Source organism: Anarhichas minor, unplaced genomic scaffold (genome assembly GCF_050575085.1).
Source record: "Anarhichas minor isolate MPS153535 unplaced genomic scaffold, ASM5057508v1 ptg000005l, whole genome shotgun sequence".
NCBI lineage: Eukaryota > Metazoa > Chordata > Actinopteri > Perciformes > Anarhichadidae > Anarhichas > Anarhichas minor.
The window spans coordinates 3,247,501-3,269,018 of record NW_027466451.1 but is presented as its reverse complement, the minus strand read 5'-3'; the positions used below and the strand labels follow the sequence as shown (position 1 = coordinate 3,269,018).

General features: G+C 42.6%; 1 protein-coding gene across 1 annotated transcript in view; it reads left to right on the top strand.

Moving 5' to 3' along the window:
- The first annotated feature begins 2,882 nt into the window (after positions 1-2,882).
- The window catches only part of LOC142932009 (aminopeptidase N-like), a 28,019-nt gene continuing 9,383 nt past the window's right edge, over positions 2,883-21,518 (top strand). The window contains exons 1-18 of the mRNA XM_076076207.1: positions 2,883-3,025; positions 4,820-4,917; positions 6,429-6,545; positions 7,842-8,028; positions 8,142-8,284; positions 13,218-13,354; positions 15,269-15,395; positions 16,389-16,543; positions 16,625-16,738; positions 16,852-16,995; positions 17,158-17,223; positions 17,341-17,406; positions 18,327-18,499; positions 18,680-18,759; positions 18,915-19,045; positions 19,183-19,238; positions 20,342-20,489; positions 20,632-20,723. Of these exons, the coding sequence (XP_075932322.1) occupies positions 2,883-3,025; positions 4,820-4,917; positions 6,429-6,545; positions 7,842-8,028; positions 8,142-8,284; positions 13,218-13,354; positions 15,269-15,395; positions 16,389-16,543; positions 16,625-16,738; positions 16,852-16,995; positions 17,158-17,223; positions 17,341-17,406; positions 18,327-18,499; positions 18,680-18,759; positions 18,915-19,045; positions 19,183-19,238; positions 20,342-20,489; positions 20,632-20,723 (2,177 nt within the window). The remainder of the gene's footprint in view (positions 3,026-4,819; positions 4,918-6,428; positions 6,546-7,841; positions 8,029-8,141; positions 8,285-13,217; positions 13,355-15,268; positions 15,396-16,388; positions 16,544-16,624; positions 16,739-16,851; positions 16,996-17,157; positions 17,224-17,340; positions 17,407-18,326; positions 18,500-18,679; positions 18,760-18,914; positions 19,046-19,182; positions 19,239-20,341; positions 20,490-20,631; positions 20,724-21,518) is intronic.

Below are 21,518 nucleotides of genomic sequence, written 5' to 3'. Positions count from 1 at the left end.
GATCAGGGAATCCTCTGGGTGGATCAGGGTATTCTCTGGGTGGAGCAGGGTGTCCCCTGGGTGGATCAGGGTATTCTCTGGATGGATCAGGGTATCCTCTGGATGGATCAGGGTATCCTCTGGGTGGATCAGGGTATTCTCTGGGTGGAGCAGGGTGTCCTCTGGGTGGATCAGGGTATCCTCTGGGTGGATCAGGGTATCCTCTGGGTGGAGCAGGGTGTCCTCTGGGTGGATCAGGGTATTCTCTGGGTGGAGCAGGGTGTCCTCTGGGTGGATCAGGGTGTCCTCTGGGTGCAGCAGGGTGTCCTCTGAGTGGATCAGGGTGTCCTCTGGGTGCAGCAGGGTGTCCTCTGGGTGGATCAGGGTGTCCTCTGGGTGGATCAGGGTGTCCTCTGGGTGGATCAGGGTGTCCTCTGGATGCAGCAGGGTATTCTCTGGATGGATCAGGGTGTCCTCTGGGTGGATCAGGGTGTCCTCTGGGTGGAGCAGGGTATTCTCTGGATGGATCAGGGTGTCCTCTGGGTGGATCAGGGTGTCCTCTGGATGCAGCAGGGTATTCTCTGGGTGGATCAGGGTGTCCTCTGGGTGGATCAGGGTGTCCTCTGGGTGGAGCAGGGTATTCTCTGGATGGATCAGGGTGTCCTCTGGGTGGATCAGGGTGTCCGCTGGGTGGAGCAGGGTGTCCGCTGGGTGGAGCAGGGTGACCTCTGGGTGGAGCAGGGTGTCCTCTGGGTGCAACAGGGTATTCTCTGGGTGGATCAGGGTGTCCGCTGGGTGGAGCAGGGTGTCCGCTGGGTGGAGCAGGGTGACCTCTGGGTGGAGCAGGGTGTCCTCTGGGTGCAACAGGGTATTCTCTGGGTGGAGCAGGGTGTCCTCTGGGTGGAGCAGGGTGTCCGCTGGGTGGAGCAGGGTGTCTTCTGGGTGGAGCAGGGTGTCCTCTGGGTGGAGCAGGGTGTCCTCTGGGTGCAGCAGGGTGTTCTCTGGGTGGATCAGGGTGTTCTCTGGGTGGATCAGGGTGTCCTCTGGGTGGAGCAGGGTGTCCTCTGGGTGCAGCAGGGTGTTCTCTGGGTGGATCAGGGTATTCTCTGGGTGGAGCAGGGTGTCCTCTGGGTGGATCAGGGTGTCCTCTGTCTGTTGTTCCTGTCGGATGTGCTCGTTCTGCGGTTCAGTGTGTCGTCCTTCTTGGTCTTTGCATAAATTGGAATCATTGCCTTGAGGATGGGTACTTGGCGCCAACATTTGGCTTCATTGCACACACACACTGGAGGTGTGTGCATTTACCCTTTGGTTGAAGGGGAGGTGGAATTCCCATCCCATCATACCTCCCATTTGAGTCCACGAGGAGCTCAATTTAGGGACATTCTGTTGGGAAGAAAGCCCTTTCACAGGTCTTTCTCTCTCTCTTTTCTTTACTACAGCCATGTATGAAGATCATTGAATAGACGGATGCAGTCAAATATAAAGGGACAGAGCGATATAAGTTAGGGACTATTTCTACGCTGTAACATTGTGTCTTAAATTGTTTCACATGCATCTTGCTGGTACTTGGTAGCTTTTTTCTTCCTTCTTTACAGACGTGGATTCCCATTCTATAGGAACCTCTTGAACATGAAATAATACAATCTAAACTCATCAACACATTGAAAGAATTACAAGTAACTTCATGTTCTATGTGATCTTTTTACAACCCAACTGCATCATCTTTAATCTCTGTCATTAATCATCCTACTATGTTTGTAGAAATGGATTCACAACAAGTATAACATCATACCTTTCAGCTTATATAAAGACTTAAAGTATACTGTCTAATTCAGGGGTCTTCAACATTTTTCAGGCCAAGGACCCCCAAACTAATAGAGAATTAAGGTATTCTCGATCACCTGTGCAGCTCATACTCAAAGGCCAGCACATGAGCCAAGTTGTCGATCTCAGTGGCTGAGCAACCACCGAGTGTGAGACCCCCGACCATATATATTGTATAAAATAGTGTTTTATATTAAATGGGTCTAGTGCCATGTGTAAACATACCTCTTTATTGTGCATTCAATACTAAGCTATTCAAATAATACACAGGTTCATATATTCATGTTGTTATTTTAAACATGTGAAAACGAAAATGAGTGATGGCATATTAGTGCCACTGCCATTTATAAACATACCTGTTATCTTTAATACAATACTGAACTATTAAAATAATGGACAGATTCATGTTTGGAAAAAAAAAAAAAAAAAAAAAGTTGTCTAATTAACCAAAAATTTCGCGGACCCCCTGCAGTACCTACGCGGACCCCCTAGGGGTCGCGGACACTCTGTTGAAGACCTTTTAGGTCTAATTAATAAACTACCATTTATCTAACTCTATTAATTCACTGACTGTTGCTGCCTTCATTATGAGATCTATGAAGAGAACCATCTTGAAATGAAGCTGTCTCATTGACAGACGGTTTGACCTTTGGACACAAAGACAATAAATTCTTTACGTCACACACAAGTGAATTGTCAGCAGACATGCAGTGTTTTATGACTGCTATATGAACATCCTCTCACATTATTGTAGGCAATCCATCACTCTTATCATTCACTTCTAAGCAGGTCATCAACGGTCTCCACTTCCACATTCCCATGAGAGCTGTTTGGTCCTAATATATCATCCATTGGTGGGGGGGGGGGGGGGGGGGGGGGCTCAGCAGTTAAATGCTGGCATTATCTTCTGTTTTTCATTCTGTGCGATCTGAAAGTAAGCGAACTGGACAGACTTAGTTTTAAGTACCATGTGCGTTGCAGCAGTCTGCCACTAAAGAGGGAAGTGGTGTCAGTCAACTGGTTTCCTCACAGTGGTTCAGTACAGATCCATCTGTGGGACGTCTGCTGTTCTTCAGGCCATGGAGAAAAGCTTCAGAGTCAGCAAGCTTTGCATTGTGTCCGTGACCATAGCCCTGGTCTCTGTGGCAACCATTGTCACGCTGTGGACTATGGCCCTGACAGGAGGAGGCGACGGTGATGATGTCACAGCTCCTTGGGACAGGTAGGACGTTGATTCAGCAAACTCTTTGACACTTGAAGGATGATGATACATAACACAGAATGTGCTGAAGGTTATAGTTAGTGCAGACAAATACAAAGATCCAATGTGCCTCGCAGGATGGTGAAGAATGATGCAATACAACATGAATGAGAAATATAATTGGATCAATAAATCCTAATCTAGCTTTATTTAAATCCCTGTAGATGCAGCACACACAGTGATTGGTCATTGAATAACAGCTAAATGGTCTTTTGGTCCTTAGCTTCAGTATTCCTCCATCACTAAGTGAGACAACATGAAGTCAATATTATTTTACTGTGATATCTACTAAGTCTAAAAGACTCAGTCGTCAGTTTATGAGGTACCTATATTTATAACAAAGTGTCATTTGTGGTTTATCTTGTTTACAGATAATATGTACAGCATATACATTCTGTTTCTGCAGTAAGATTATATTTGTGCATACTATTGCACAATATGTATCTTACACTATAATACAATATGGAAATACATTAAGATGTTTGTGTATTTCTTGTGTTAATGCACCTTATTAATCAACACTGAATAATGGAACATTTACTAAGATAATATGATACCATGATCTAAAGTGTAGTTGATTTGATGCGGATGAAAAGCATTTTAAAGTGAATGTAAAATGTAATGTGAGAGAAGAGTGAGGGTCAGTATGATATTTCAGTAAAGCAGCAGTGTGTTACCTGTTTACCAAACACCTGCATTCTGCATCACTGTGTCCTGCTTAGAGGCACAGTGCCAGTTTCTACTGGCAGAAAGCGTTTATATTATTGATACATTATTTGCATCCGTATTTATTAATAATCTGATTGTGATGCCATTATTTAATAACCCAGAATATGATTTGAACACTAGAAATGATTTATTAGGCAAAATGTTTGTGGAAAATTGAAATGATGTAACTAATCAAACTCAACACTCGAGAATGATCAGCCTAATGTGACTGAATGGTGAAATGATGATAAATTGTGTGTTTCTTGCTAAAAGACAGATTTAATTATATCCAAAATAAAAGTTATTGGGCCAAACAACAGATCATGAAAAGTCAAATCTTTGTAATAAATGAGGAAAGTTTGTTGCCCTTTTGTTGTTCAGACCTACAAAAACATTTTAACCAGATGGTGAATCGGAAAACAAATTAAAGTTTACAGTTTAGTATTACTAGAGTTTGATCTGTGGCCTGTCTTCACTCCGGTATGAAACCTCAGTAATGTTGAGATGTCACATCAGTCTGATCAGCTGCAGCGTCCAATCAAATTACTGATATCCAATGAGGGGGCGTGTCGGCAGTTAAAAGACTTTCTGGTAGGCTGTTTTCGTGCGTCCTTGCTCATGGCTCCTCAGAGATCCCTCCTCCCTCCTCTATCCTCTATCCTCAGAGATCCCTCCTCCCGCCTCCCTCCTCTATCCTCAGAGATCCCTCCTCCCTCCTCCCTCCTCTATCCTCAGAGCAGAAATAAGAGCTTTGGGACGGCCGTCATCATGGCGGACCAGAACTACTTTACGTGAGGATCGAGAAGTGAGAAAATGTCAAATAAGAGACTTGGGATGTACTTTAGGAATAAGCAGGAGCACGACCATCACTGTGACAAAAAACAAGCCATGTTCACTCTTCACAGTGCTTTCCTATGGTTGAATGAATTATGACTGTTGCTTGGCAATTAAAAAGGTGGACTTTGCTGGATGTTGTTATAGCACAAATACATTCAGTAAATACATCATTTGATTCCTTTCAGTGACCTTAGAATTTCTCCCCTGCAGCTACCGGCTCCCCACTGATTTGGTCCCTGACTACTACAACGTCACCCTGTGGCCTCGTCTCAGCTGTGACACAAACACTGGCCTCTACATCTTTACAGGTGATTAACGCTGCTTATTTAAAGCAATGCTTGTGGAAGCATTGCTTTCGAGTCTTTAACTGTGGATGTCAGCAACATTTAAACATCTCATTATTTGAATAAAGATTAGCAATACAGTGTTTCATAGCATGAAACAACATCTCCCATCAGAGAACCTCCACCCCCCAATATTACACCAAAAGCTTGATGGCCGAGCCCACCCAGGAAAAAATACTTTTCATCTTCTCACAGTTTTTATTCATCACTGCAGCTCTGCAGCTTTGCACAAACTAGCACGAGAAAGCTATTGTCGTATCTTTCATGCGACAGTTCTGTTGAAGTGATGAGGAAGGATGCTCCGTGGGCACTGTTCTTGCTGGTATAATAAAGTTTAATACAAACAAGCAACACATGCCATTACGGACGTCTAGATCGTCCGGAGGTCTCAAGTCGAATCTGAAAGTCCCTCCTTTAGGGCTCTCGCTTCATCTTTATATAGGGTACATGTTATGTAACATCAGGGCAGAACGTAAGAGAATGTATGTGGCCTCCTCATTCTACACATCCACCCTTCTGCCCCTGGTCTCCTGCACATCTGGTTTTCATCTAAGACAAATACACTTGGGGTCTTCGCTGTACTGTGCAAGGCCTGAAAATATACCACACTATCATGGACGTTGGACCGTTCATGTTCTTGCAGTGCTGCAGCAGCAGTACACGTCCCTGTGCTTCATTATTACTGCAGTCTTCTTTATTGCTAAGAATCATTCACAACAATTAAGCAGATTGCTGCAGCAGAATGCTACAGGGCCTGTGCCCATGGCCGAGTGCTCGTTATCGCCTCCTCCAGTGTCCATGGACCCCGGATGTGGACTCTGACTGGCTCTGCAGGCCCTGGCTCTCCTCTCAGCTGCTATGACTGAAACTGATTGTTCTGCCTGCTGATACCAGATTAAAAAGCATTGCAGTCATCAAGTCTGGACTTGATAGGAAATAAATGACTCTTTGGTTGGCAGATGGAAGGAATGACCTGATTCTCTAACCTTTCTAAGTGCTCCTGTTCAGCGGCCGGGATCACAGCCATTGGTACCGTCCAGCAGAGACAGTGCATCTATGTGCCGTGGGAGCTGCCACGGTTAGATTCTCTTCTTGAATGTACGAGCAGCGGGGTGAAGCGCATGCTGCCCTGACAGTTGGTGTACGTCATGACGTGGAGAAGAGGTGCAAGGAGGTGCTTCAGTACTCTCAGTACAGTGGACACATGTTTTCTTACACTCTGGGGGTCTCTAGACACACCAGGGACACGCCATTGATGGGGACAAGCCCCCATCAAAGTGTTTTTGGGGGGAGTTTTTCCTTATCTGATGCACTGGTCTAGGGACAGAGGGTGTTGTATGCTCAACAGATTTAAAGTACTTTGAGACACATTTGTGAGTTGTGATATTGGGCTGTACAAATCCAATCAAATGTAATTGATGTTGAATGTAATGTAATGTAATGTAATGTCTTTGCTAATGCCATGCGTTCACCAGGCCAATCCACTGTGGAGTTTGAGTGTGTGAAAGAAACAAATATGATCCTGATCCACTCCAACAAACTCAACTACACCAAGCTGGACAACACACACTTTGCCAGGCTCATCGCTGCAGGTACAGTACAGAAACACACACACACACACACACACACACACACACGCACGCACGCACGCACACACGCACACACACACGCACACATATACACACACACACACACACACAGAGAAAGACTAAAGCTAGCAAGGAAAACATGAACACAGTCAAGAAGCTCCTCAGTGGTGAGGAAGCAGGTGAGGATGAGATCTGAGATGGAGCTCTGGACATTGTTGGGCTGTCTCTGCTGACACACCTCTTCAGTGGAGGTCAGGAGTGTCACACTGCTCAGCCACACTTGGATAGTTTATTCCAGGTTGGTGGAAATGAGGGTGTGATTGATTGTCGAACCTCAGATCGAGGAGGAGCTATGCTGATTCCGTCCTGGCCCTGGTCCACTCAGTAAAGAATATCAACTAAGTAAAAAAGTAAAAAATCCATAATAACTAAAATATTATATATACAGACAGAACATCCCCCCGTGGAGTCCAGACACTGGTGGTGGCTGATGAGGCTGATAGAATGATGAGTTGATGAAGATGATGGATCTGATGAAGACTGGGTGGAGATGGGGAGGTGGAGGGGTGTGTAACAGCAGCATGAACGTACTGAAGGTAGAGAGACCATCATATTTAAAAGACACAGCAGCAAGATGACAGGCCAACGATGTCATTGTGTTGTTGTGCTATTGGATAGAAGAGACCAGCTGATCTAAACAGCTGATATCATGATTGACAGTAAGGAAATAACTACTACGGGCTTAGGCATGCAAGAGTATAGTCTTCCTGACGGAACTTATGCTAGAGCTTCATTTCTACCCTCACACATGGTTATGAGCTTTACTGTAGGTAGTGAGCGCATGGATTCAAGCAGCCAACATGAGTTCCCTTCATAGCGTGGTTTGGCTCAGTCTTAGAGATGAGGTGAGGAGCTCAGACAAATCCTAAGGGAGCTCGGAGAAGATGAATGGACGGATGGATAGAGGGGTGGATGGAAGGCTGGATATTGCCTCATTCAGGCTTGTTGCTTTGAGATTTGACTAATTTTCATCAAAAAACTAAGATATTTTAAAGAAGAAATTTTCTTGTTATTGTCCTTCAACTAAATTTGATGTCACATGCATTCCGGCTCCTTGAAGCAACCTGCAAGTTTAACGCATTTTAAGGTGAATCTGTCATGAATACAGCTTCAAGCATGTCACAAGTAATGAATGTGCAAGACATACTCAGACAAAGTAAAAGAAAAAGTTATATTTGGGGGTTATTTTTGCATAATAATCCCATGTCACTTTTTTCCCCATCAATACTTCTTCCCCAGGTGGCGGTTCGGCTCCCAGTATTAAGTCCTCCTGGCTGCAGCCTAAGACCCAGTATCTGGTTATCCAGCTGAATAGTAAATTAACTCACAAACAGAAGTATCAGCTGCACACTGAGTTCAGTGGAGAACTAGCTGATGACTTGGAAGGCTTCTACAGGAGTGAATATGAAGAAGGTGGAGTGCTAAAGTAAGTTCTCTGTTCTGTGTTCCTGATATCTATATTCTGTTTTAGTAAGCTCATTTCTAATCTGTACATTGTGTTGATAGGCACCGTGTTCAGAATGTTTTGCTCATTTTCAGGATTGTTGCCACCTCTCAGATGCATCCAACTCATGCCAGAAAGACCTTCCCGTGTTTTGATGAGCCAGCAATGAAAGCTGTTTTCTATATAACTCTCATCCATCCCCCTGGAACTGTAGGCCTGTCCAATGGGATGGAAACAGGTTAGTGGAGTCCACGTATATCAAAGCAGAGCTGGATTTGCATAAATCTACCGTTAAAGATTTCAGTCATTATTTCGCATGCAAACAGATATGGAGCGATTAACTCCACAGAGATGTTTCCAGAGAAGTTGGATAACCAGCCATGATCACTTCAGGCAACTACAGCTCGGGCCCAAGACCTCCTGCGGCCCTTAAGGCCGAGGTTACGGTTATGTTGGTCACTTCTTGGTAATTTAATAACATGCAAATTCTGGGGTGAATTGCACCACTAAAATATAATCACTAGATCCTGGGCTACTACCAAATCTCTTCAGTCCGACCTTGTAGATGACAACTGTGTAAATTGAGCTGCACAATCTAATTTATTTAAGTTTTGTTTTATTTTCCTCCAAATTAGACATTAACATTAATGACTTTTCCTAATTTAATAGGAACAACTGGGTAAACATAAAATGAACATGATAATATGTTTTCAGTGTCCTGTACACATGCTGTACGCCTCGGTGTTCTTTGGGGTCTATTTGACTCCAGGCTGTTTTAGCTGTAAAACATATAAGAAATATCAACATTTTACACACATTTGTTTTGGTTGTTTTGGATGATATTGAGGTCACTAAAACATGCAATTTTATAATCTTCAAAAAGCTTTAGGGCCCTAACCTAACATAAGCATAACTGTAGTAGTGCGAGAACCACTGATAGTTCACACGACATGGGGGCGGAGCACACACTTGCACAGCAGCCTTCTAAAGCATTTCTCTTGGTGCTCTGTGTGCTCTCTCTCTCTCTTCTCTCCCTCTCTTCTCTCTCTCTCTTCTCTCTCTTTCTGCTCTCTCTCAACTGAAATGAATTGTAAGGAAAGGTTTTCTGTCAATGAGGTGTTGTCTCATCTCTTTGACCATGAAAGTGACATAGAGGAGAATGTGTCTGAGACAGAGCATGATGTTGAGGAGGACCCTGGTTATGAGGCATCCTCCTCTGATGAGAATGAGACCCTCAGTGTTGACCCTCCTGTTGTCTCTCAACCACCACCAAACACACTACCTTCCAAACATGGAGACTTAGTGCTGATAATGTCATCAAAATGGTTCCAGGCCCACCAGATACGCTGTCAGCCATGTCCAAGACATACAATCAGCATTTGAGCTCTTCATAAATTGAAAAGGATATACTTGAGATGACAAATTTAGAGGGGAGGTGCGTGTATGCGGACAGTTGGTAAGACTTGGATGTGACCCACTTGCAGGCCTACATTGGGTTGCTCATTTTGGCAGGAGTGTACAAGTCAAAAGGCAAAGCAACAGCAAGCCTTTGGGCTGCTGACACTGGAAGGGCAATATTTCCAGCCACCATGTCTCTAAACACATTCCATGTTTTCTCCCGTGTCATACGCTTTGATGACAGAGAAACAAGGCAGGGCCCACGAGAGCGTGACAAACTCGCAGCAATACGGGATGTTTGGGACAAGTGGGTTCAGCGATGACCCTTTCTTTACTATCCAGGCCCTCACGGGACTGTGGATGAATGTCTGGTTGTGTTTCGTGGGCACTGTCCATTCAGACAATACTGAAACTGTGTTTGTTTTTCCTGGGGTCAAATTGACCCCGAACATAATACATGTTACTATTCTTTATAACAGAAATTGTTTTTCGTTCCAAATATTATAGATAACAAAAATATGTACTTAGAAATAATTTAAAGCCTTTTAAACTATTATTCAGCAGCCTAAACACCAAAGAGAGGCCTCTGAGTGAACTATTCAGAACTGTTCGTGGTATTTCTCCCACATAGCCAACTATTCTGGAGGATTTGTGTGAATGTTTTGGATGATCTGTAAAGGTTAAAGATCCACAATGTATTGGAAAGAGGTGGCAGTCAGAGCTCAACGTTACGGTTACAGACACAAATGAGGAAGACTGGAAGACGGACTGAGCTATGCCAACAGAGACTACGTAGCAGTACGACAGAGGAACATGATAAATGGTTCAGATATCAGAGCAGACTCCTCTCCGGTACTTTTAATCCATTTGGATCATCTACGATAGCAGCGGCAATATCGTGTGTAGAGGTCATCATTGTTGGTCTGGACCCATGCAACAGGCAACAGGGAGAAATGGAATCATTTGATTACCTACAGATGTTTCTACTATCATCTGACGGAATTGTGGCTGCGTAACCAGAGTGAAGTAAAAGTAAAAGTAGGGGGTGCACATGATAAGTGTAGACACAAGGTGGGAGCAGCGCTCCATCATGTGTACCTGAGTTTTCCGCATCGATCACTACTGTACATCAATGCACAGAATGAATTGTGAAGAACAAGAATGACGTCACTTGACTTTGTCTGAAAGGTGTGGCTCCAGGAACCAGACAGAATAGTGACCCCACGTTGAAACAAATAAAGCTGGACAAGTTTAAGAAGACCGAAAACCTGTTATATTGTTATACTATTTTCCCAATATCATTCAGAAAACTGTAAAGTTTTCTACTCTATATTGTACTTGAGTTTACAGTACTTGTCTTCCTCCTAATGTTTATTGTACCAAACACCAAGGCTTCCTTGCAAGTGAAAACCTTAATAACAACAACAACTTAATTCTGATTTCTACTGATCTTTACAATCTGTAGACCAGACAACATCCTCGGTCTTTGGACCTTCACACCGGAACAGGAAAAACTCCCCAAAAACACCTTTAACAGGAAATAAAGGAAGAAACCTCAGGAAGAGGTAGCAGTACTAGTAAGACACACATGACTAATAATAATTAGAATCATAGTAGCAGTGGGTGTCAGCAGAAGACACAACCACGGTCCAGTATAACCATGATCCATCAAAACCTGCAAAGCAAGAAAGCACAAAAACTCTGGGAAAGAAGCGCAGCTAGACTGAAAGTGGAAGTTGGTTCCACAGGAGAGGAGCATACTAGCTGAAGGCTTTGACTCCCATCCTACTTTTTGAGACTCTAGGAACCACAAGTAACCCTGCACTCTGGGAGCACAGCTCTCTAGAGGAGTAATAGGGCACTATAAGCTCCTTAAGATATGACGGTGCCAGACCAATCAGGGTTTCTGGATGTTACAGGGAGTCAGTGCAGAGAAGCTAATACAGGAGTAATATCATCTCTTTTCTTAGTTCTTGTTAGTACACGAGCTGCAGAATTCTGAATCAACTGGAGAGATTTCAGAGACTTATTAGAGCAGCCTGATAATAAGGAATCGCAGTGATCTAGTCTAGAGGTAACAAATGCGTGAACTCATTTCTCTGCATCGCTTTCAGACAGGATGCACCTGATTTTTGAAATGTTATGTAGGTGAAAAAAGCATTCCTTGAAGACTGTTTTATCTGAGAGTTAAAAGACAAATCCTGATCAAAGGTAACTCAGAGATTCTCTACGGTGGTGCTGGATGCCAGAACAATGCCTTCTAGAGAACCTACATCATCAGATAACTGATTTCGGTGTTCAGGGCCTAGTACAGGGGTCCCCAACTGGCGGACCGTGGTCCGGATCCGGACCCAGACGCAGTTGCATCCGGATCCAGCATCTCAAACCGATAGATAATTAGGAAATATACATACTTGAAAGCGGGTTTATACTTTAACCGGCGCAGCTTTTCCAGCATTTACGGCACTTGTTCAGCGGTGCAGAAAACACACTGACCAATGCGTTGTAAATCACATCAGGTGATGCAGCTCAGCCAATCAAATATGGGTGTTCTGACACGTTTCCTGATTAGAGTGAGATTTACACACACCGTGACACACGGGGGAGAGACGAGGAAATAGAAAGAAAAGCAGGAAAATTGCGATGATGAGAGAAGTTATCTCACATGACGTTCTCCAACAAGAGAAACGTGTTCAGAGAGGATATAATTTTTAAGCAAGAATTAAAAGACTCTTCTATGTTAATTATTCCCACAGGAAGTTAAAACCAGCATTTCTATGTATTATTTATAATCCATCCAGTTAAATTTGAAAACTGAGAATAATAATTTGTTAAAATATAATTGATGTGTACTTTCTTTATTTGATTTGACAGTTGTTGACTACACAGAGTACTAGACTTCTTGAATATATATATATATATATATATATATATATATATATATGGCACTAAATAGATATTATTGTAATGTTTCGGACCTTTGCCCGAGGAGATTTTCTCAATCTGGACCTTTTGGAATTTTAGTTGAAGACCCCTGGCCTAGTAGAATAACTTCAAGTTCAGCATCAGGAAGTTGTCGGTCAACCAGGTTTTTATATCCTTAAGGTAAGGATAATGTTGCCTAAAGGAAGCATATATATGGTGAATAGAATTGGTACAAGCACATCACTTGGAACTCTGCGACTAACTTTGGCCACATTCACCAGTACAAACTGAGATCGATCTGATGAATGGATCTTAAACCAGCTTAATGCAGTTCCTTTGATGCCAATGGTGTTGAATGCAGAAGTAAGATGTAGCAAGACAAGTGCCGAGACAAGTCCTTTGTCTGATGCGATCAGAAGGTCATTGGTATTTCTTACCAGTGCTGTCTCTGTGCTGTGATGCTCTCTGAATCCTAAAGGAACAATCCTCAAATAAACTATTGCTCTGTAAAAAGTCACACAACTGAGAGGAAGGGAAGGTGAGAGAGGTGTTAAATAATATGTTTTACATTTAGGCTACTAGTCAGCTAGGTGCATCACCTTACTTGTAAAAAGAGAACACATGTGTAGAGGAAGGAGCAGGCAAAGAGCCACATGAGTGAGCTCTGCTCTGTGTGCTAGCAGAGACACAGAGGGGCTGTCTGACAATCACAGACATAAACCAATGTTCATAAACTCTAATCCTCCTAAAATCCATTTTCCAAAATGTAACAGTGTTACTTTAATGTACATGCCATTGCTATGTAAATAAATGTATTATTGTTCAGCTGTGTGTTTGTGTCTTTTCAGATATTGTCAACACGACTATCGATGGAGTAGCTGTGACACAGACCAGGTTTGAGCGTACAGAGAAAATGTCCACCTATCTGCTGGCCATGGTCATCTGTGACTACACACAGCTCAATGCTACACAAGGAGGCACTCTGGTAACTGTCATGCAGTGGCTCTATAACTGAAATCACAATGGTACTCTAACTAAAGTTACATAAAACCTTCTCACAGCAGACATTATGACCAGTCAAGCATGTGCCTAACACTGATTTCTGCATTGCACTGTATTATCTGCTGTCACTTCTGTTATCAATCCCACCTCTGCTTCTTTGCTGTGACTCGTCAAAAGTTTTGCTGTAAAAAAGGTCCACAAATCTGATTTGGTATCAAGAAAGATTCTATTCTAAGTACAAGACGGACAGATGTCTGACAGGGACGGAAAGACAAACTGATGATGCTCACTGAGAGAACATGCCGGTCAAGTCCAAACGTTTGTGAGTTGGTGGTTCAGGCAAAGTTTAACCTGCATTTCCACCAGGAAATAATCAGAAACATAACAAACTAACTGGCACACAGCAACCTCAGACAGGATGTATTCCAGTGGAAATGCATTTGTTCAAATCAAAAGGAATTTTCTTCTCTGAAGCATGAGTGTGTGTGTGTGTGTGTGTGTGTGTGTGTGTGTGTGTGTGTGTGTGTGTGTGTGTGTGTGTGTGTGTGTGTGTGTGTGTGTGTGTGTGTGTGTGCTCAAAGTGATGGACATATCAGACAGACAGCTGACGATCACTGCCAGCCTGATGACTCAATCAGTTGGAGCTGTATCACAATGGTTCTTGATCTTAACAGAGAGGGACTTTGGCAATTATAACAAATGTGCTTGAACTCACAAAGAATTTGAGAGTTAAACTGTGAGCACTGCACAGGATAAGAGAGAGATGCTCCTCTTTTACATTTCAGGTCCCACTGCTTGGTATGTCTGTTATTAATATGACTTGTTGCTTGACTGCCATTAACTGTGTTCCAGTAGTCATTGAGCTGTAAGCCATTCCAAATGGCGAGATGGTGACATCAGAGTTGTGAAAGGGATTTGAGGGCGTGGGAAAGAGGAAGTGACAGAGTAGATTTGTGGGAAAGAGGAAGTGACAGAGTAGATTTGTGGGAAAGAGGAAGTGACAGAGTAGATTTGTGAGAAAGAGGAAGTGACAGAGTAGATTTGTGGGAAAGAGGAAGTGACAGAGTAGATTTGTGGGAAAGAGGAAGTGACAGAGTAGATTTGTGAGAAAGAGGAAGTGACAGAGTAGATTTGTGAGAAAGAGGAAGTGACAGAGTAGATTTGTGAGAAAGAGGAAGTGACAGAGTAGATTTGTGGGAAAGAGGAAGTGACACAGTAGATTTGTGGGAAAGAGGAAGTGACAGAGTAGATTTGTGAGAAAGAGGAAGTGACAGAGTAGATTTGTGAGAAAGAGGAAGTGACAGAGTAGATTTGTGGGAAAGAGGAAGTGACAGAGTAGATTTGAAGTGTAGAATTAGCAGCAGAACAACAGGAACTACCACTAGAAGGAAAAGAGGGAAGATATCTTTCTTATTGAATTTGCGGCAAAGCTTCATGTTGCGAGGCAACGATGTATTTCATTATTAGAGTTGTGGAAATGAATATTTTTATTATCAATATTGTGATGATTATTTTTTGAACCACGATTCATTTTTTTTATTTCTATAAAATGTTTGAAAACGGCCGATCACAAACTTCACAGAGCCCCAAAGGTGTTGTCTGGTTTTGTCTCGTTAAGACACAAATATATTAAATGACTATATAAAACCTCACGTTTCAAGATTTGGCATAGTAGCGTCATGAATATATATGAATAATATACATATGTAAATAAATATTTTGTTTAAGCACAAGTGACAATGTTATATAAATTGGTTTAGTGTCTTTCTACTGATATCTACTGTACATATTCTTTAGTTTAGCCTGTAAGTTTATGAAAATGTCTACACGTCAGTCTCTTAAAACCTTTATGCATGATAATACTTCATTTACATAACGTTTGCTGTTTTGTGTTCAGATCCGTATCTGGGCTCGCAGGACGGCCATTGAGCAGGGACAGGGGAGCTATGCTCTCAATGTGACTGGACCCATACTGGACTTCTTCCAGTCGTACTATAACGTGTCCTACCCTCTCAGCAAAGCAGGTGAGTCTGCATCTATCGTCTACTTTCCAGGACCAAAATGGGCATTTTGAATTATCGATTTTATTTCTATTTCTTGCTTAATATGAGGGGGTTATTTTAAAATAACTGCAAATTACTTTAATGTTCTGTACTAATTAGCAAGGGTTGCTTACCTAAACTAAGATAGTGAACATGGTAGACATTCCTGCCTAACATCAGCACGTCAATACCGCCATCGTGAGCATGTCAGCTCAGGACTACCGATCAAGTACAGCCTCACAGAGCCCAGACGGGACGAAGAGTTAGGAGCAGACAAACACGTGAGATCTATGTTGAAGCTGCAGCGGGCCTCACATGCATGAAACAAGCAAATGTCCACCGTGTTTTCCATCGTTTGACTTTTGGTGCTGTGCTCTTTCAATTGGCACCTGACTGGAGAATTACTGCCTGTTTATCTTGATGCGTGCAACTCCTAACATTCACACAATACTAGTGGGTTGGTACAAAGATTATTTTGCATGTTCTTTTGCTGATTTTCAGGAGATTCTTTATAATGTGCACTACATTTGGATGGAAACTTGACTTGGTTGAGGAAGCTGATCACTGTTGGGTATACACTGCACTACATCCTTGTTCAACAATAAGGCCTGACATGTAAGAAGAGAGCAGGCTTTCTTTTGCTGAGATCTCATCCATTTCATATTTTAAATATCCTGCTGCTCAGAACAGGAGATATGATAGGATATGCTGAGGTTTCTCACATTGCAGGATGTTCCTCAACTCAAATGACAAAAAACAAACCTATTTCCCTGAGATCTCTGCTGCCATCCCAGGACAAAGGGGTTGATGGATACTGCTGCTCGGCTCTCCCTGGATAGCTTGGTAACACTAGAGGGAAGTTAGGAAATGCTTTTTGTAAAATGAATGGATGAACCACATTTCTAGGGTTGTGGGGTATATTGGCATGACTTTAAATCCAGTTCCTTTAATCTACATTCAACCTGGTCTCTACAGATCAAATTGCTCTGCCAGACTTCTATTTTGGTGCGATGGAGAATTGGGGTTTGGTGACATACAGAGAAACCAACCTTCTCTATGACCCAGTGACCTCCTCCAGCAGGAATAAAGAGACCACTGCCACCATTATTGCTCATGAACTAGCACACATGGTGAATAGATTTCCTTTTGAATTGTATCTATTGATTGATTTACTCATTAAGTAGTCAACACTGATGTCATCTCTGGTGCAGTGGTTTGGTAACCTGGTTACTCTGCGCTGGTGGAATGAGGTCTGGCTGAACGAGGGCTTTGCGTCGTATGTGTCTTACCTGGGAGCCGACCATGCTGAGCCTGCATGGGATGTGGTGAGAACACAATGCTCCGTTGACACTAGCTAGCCTACATACGTACATTTCTGTCATCACCCTTGCACATCATATGACATCTTAATACATTTCTGTTTGTCTGTTTGCTCCAGAAAGACTTGATCATACTAGATGACGTCCACAAGGTGTTTGCAGTCGATGCCTTGACCTCCTCTCATCCCCTGTCTTCTGAAGAAGACAGTATTATCTTGCCAGGCCAAATCAGTGAGCAGTTTGATGCCATCTCATATAGCAAGGTACACAGACATCAGAAAAAGATTTGTATGTCATGTATTACAGCATAAACACGCCCACAGTGCCTTTCACAGGTTGCTGTACATAGTATTGTATATATTATGCTGTACAAGAGAAGATACTTGTTGCTCTTGTAAACTGATGTATCGTCTGTGGCTCCTCAGGGTGCAGCAGTGCTGAGGATGCTGTCCGATTTTCTCTCAGAGCCGGTCTTTGTCCAGGGACTCAGCGTACGTTTGTCTGTATTTTTGTTGGCTTAACATGATAAAATGGGGCGGCTGTGTGTTCGTGGGTGAGCGGGTTGTCTTTAACCACAACCACAGATTGAGTTGTTCCTTTGTCTTCAGAGATACCTCCAGCACTTTGCCTACAGTAACACAGTAGGGAATGACTTGTGGCATCATCTACAAATGGTAAGATGGAAGTCTTTTTATTATTTTGCAAAATGTTATTTGAAGTTTACACATTTTTTATTACAATTAGCTGCAATGGCAACATGTGGTGCTTTCTTGTAGTATTGTGTGCCCATTGGCTTCGGCGTAGAATATTCAACTTGTGTTAATAACCTTTTATCAAGAAAACATGTCGAAAGACAGAAGTGTATTGTCTGCGTGTATTGTCATATGATTTTCAAATCCCTCCGGGTGTATTACGCAGATTGAACGGAGCTTTCTGACGCCAAAGGCCGGAGAGCTAATTCACTTCATTTGCAAACCATTCACAAATTGAGTCTGTAGTCTTACAAAACTCATCTTACATCACTGACTCACTATAGTGCGTCTTTACCCATTAATTATGCAAGCTTGACATTTACAAAATCTCTAAATTTGAAACATCTAAGTTTATAAAAATGATGTTTAGATAGATTCATGATAACTAACTCTGTTTACAATCATGTTAGTTTCCTGCCATATGAACTGGATGTTGATTGTCCTGCAACTTTTCTCTCAACCGCAGCTCAGACCACCACAGGGGGGAGAATGTCCGCCCCCCCCTACCTTGTCTCTCACCCAGAACACTGATTAGTGCTGGAATGTTGAGTTTAATCCATGTATTTATTATGCATATGGACACATCCATGTATATCTACATAGGTCTGTGTCATAATAACAATGTCTGTCTATAAACAGGATAAACAATGTGTTCACATACTGTGTAATTGTTTAAGTCATTGTATATTTTATTAATAACAGATGTTCTGGTCACACTCATGTGCATTTGGGCCTTTGAAGAATTGAAGTGTGTTGTATTTGACATATTTGTTTATGTAATATAAATACCTTAAACTAAATACATGGAAGTGTTTAATGTTTCCTGTCATCTTTGTCAACAGGCAGTGGAAACAAATGATGTTTCACTACCTGGTCCGGTTTGTACGATCATGGACCGCTGGGTGCTCCAGATGGGCTTCCCAGTGGTGACCCTAGATACCACCACAGGACAGGTATCCCAGAAGCACTTCCTGCTGGATCCAGAGTCCAAGATCACAGTTCAATCACCTTACAAGTACGCAACACTGGCTACAACGTTTCACTGCAACATATTTGCAGGGATTATATTTTCCTCACGAATTACTTCACTTCAAGTGACTCAAAGTCGCATTATTCTTCAAACCTAAATGCATTTTGATAATGTACTGTATGTGGCAGTAATTGAGAATGAATCAGAATGTATTTCCTTCCCTAGCTTTGAGTGGCTGATCCCTGTTAGGTGGATGAAGAGCGGCGAGGTAAAGAGAGATATCTGGTGGCTGCTGGAAAAAGAAGGTGTGTAATAATATGCTAGCAATCCACACAACTCATATTGACTGATACAGCCGGTTACACAGTTTGCACATGATGTGACAGTGATATGTATTAATACATAATGCCTTTGTTCAATGACGTTATTTAATGTTTTACTGGTTCCGTTCTCTTCTCAGCGGTAAACTTGGAGATGAAGAGAGGTGGTTTGTGGGTTCTGGCCAACATCAATGTAACCGGGTACTACCGGGTAAACTATGACCTGGGGAACTGGGAGAGGCTCTTAGCTCAGCTTCATTCAGAGCACCAGGTACAGTCAGGCTGCTCCGACACATTCCACACGCTGACACTTGTTTATCCTGTCTTTGTTTTCATTCTCTCTTCCATTACTTTGTTGAGTGTTTTCATAATGTTCATCATGTTTGACACATACACTCTGTTGTGCAGGTGATACCGGTGATAAACAGAGCCCAGCTTGTGGATGATGCTTTCAATCTGGCCAGGTATGTCACTTTGTCCAGCCCATCTCCATGCTCGGTCTCATTAGAGTCGAAGAGTTAGAACCCAAGTCAAATCAAGACACATATTTCTTACTACTTGTTGCCATTGTGAGTAACAGAAAGGCCTGCCATCAGTATACCTGCCTACAAAAGGAAACTGTTGTGAATATGGGCTAAGCATTTAAATATGAAATCCCACAATAACCATCTTGCTATTCAGTGTGTAACCAGTGGGGCTGAAGTGATTTCTTTATGTCAGGGTGCTAGATGACAGATGATTGGGTCAGTACAATCAAAAGGGTGGATCCCCTTCAAACAACCTGGAAACAGTTAACCATTACATATAGATCTGTCTTCTGGTGATGTTTCTGTGGCAGACTACAACCCAAAAGCACAACCCAGAGAGCAGTCAATGTCAAAATAAGTTCTGTTTATGAGTCGAAAGGACAGCAGGGGTTAAAGGCACGAGATCGAGCAGCACAGGCAAACTGATCTAACAGAGGACAGGCAAGGTAGTCCATACCACTGCAAGTCTTAGTGCTCCATTCCAATTCATCCAACTTGTTGTTTGGCATTATTTTCTAAATGTAAAATATCAGACTTGTGTGAAGTGGCATCACACGCAGCACGCTGTGGCTCAGGAGTGTGAGCGGGTCTTCTGTTCACCAGGAGCTCGTTGGTCCTGAAATCTGAAATGACCTGAGAGATAGTGATGATGGCAGGAATACAGGACAGATGAAAGAAACTCCATTATGAGTTGTGACACTTTTAGGTTATGACATATAACATAACTGTTCTTCACTTCCGCAGAGCGGTTCTTAACAAGGCTACAAACAGCAGCAACCGGCCTGTTATAGACAGACAGCCAAGCAGCAATACCGAGCACATCAAAGTGCTCAATAAGTCCATGGCAGATCCATCACTAGTTTTTGATATTTCTTTTGGAATATCCTGATAAAGTCCTGATAGTGGAGCAAGAGGAAGGGTCCATGAGGGTTTATTCCAGGACTCCTCCATCGTGTTACGGTGCAGGCCGTCAGCTCATAGACCCATGTCCCAATGTAACATTATATCATCTAAACCACACACATCTCATCTCTCTGCAGGGCTCAGATGGTCTCCACTACTCTCGCTCTGAACACAACCCTCTACCTGTCTGTGGAGGCAGAATACATGCCCTGGCAGTCTGCTCTGGATAATCTGGGCTATTACTACCTCATGCTGGACCGCACTGAAGTCTATCAGCCTATGCAGGTACACTACACTATCTGTGTATACCAGTGGCAAAGATTCTTCAATGTTTAGCTCACTTACAACATGTTCATTTACACCACCGTGGTGAGTCTGTATGGAGGCAGGAACCAGCATCTGTTACTCATGTCTGTGATGCTTCTAGGACTACATAAAGAAGCTGGTGACGCCTCTCTTCCTGTACTTCAAAAGCATTACATCAGACTGGATCCTTGTTCCTGACAGACACACTGACCAGTGAGTATACTCACCTGGATACAAAAGTATATGCGTGAACAATATACTGTACGTATATGTACTAAAGCGCTAATGGCTAATGGTGAATGTATTGATCTGGGAAATGAGACTGTGCCTACAGCTCCTGTACATGAGTTTTGTAAAAATAATGAACCCATAATTTACCAGCCGCTACATGTTGGATGTACTGTAGGCCCGCAGACCCCTGGTCCACATTCACCAAGGGGCCATAAAGGAGCCCATAAGATCACACACTGTTTTCCTTTTTTTACCTTGAGTTTAATTTGACTGTTTTTATTTTTTACACATTAAATAAAAAAATATTTAATAACAATTATCCTGTGAGGAAAAAATATTTAAAACAAATGTGATTTGACATAATGCAGCGGGCTATGCATTCTGTCTGGTCCCTTCAATGGGCCCCTGGCCTTAGTTTTGCTTTGCTGTTTCGATGGACTTGGTAAATTAGTCTCTTGAGTTAAAACCCCGTGAACCCTGCACACCCCACTACACTATCATATACAACATTACCCAGTGAAGAAAAATGTCGAAATATCGCTATTAATCGCTCTCAAAACCACGCTCCGTCAACTCCGTGCTCCTTCCACTCAGAGAGAGAGAGAGAGAGAGAGAGAGAGAGAGAGAGAGAGAGAGAGAGAGAGAGAGAGAGAGATTTTTTTGATTTTTAGAAAACCTTTATTTTGTTTGAACAACATCTTTCTTTATCATTTTAAACAGTTAAACAAATAAAGTCCAACAAACATAAATGTGTCTTTGATTGTCAGATCTGACTCT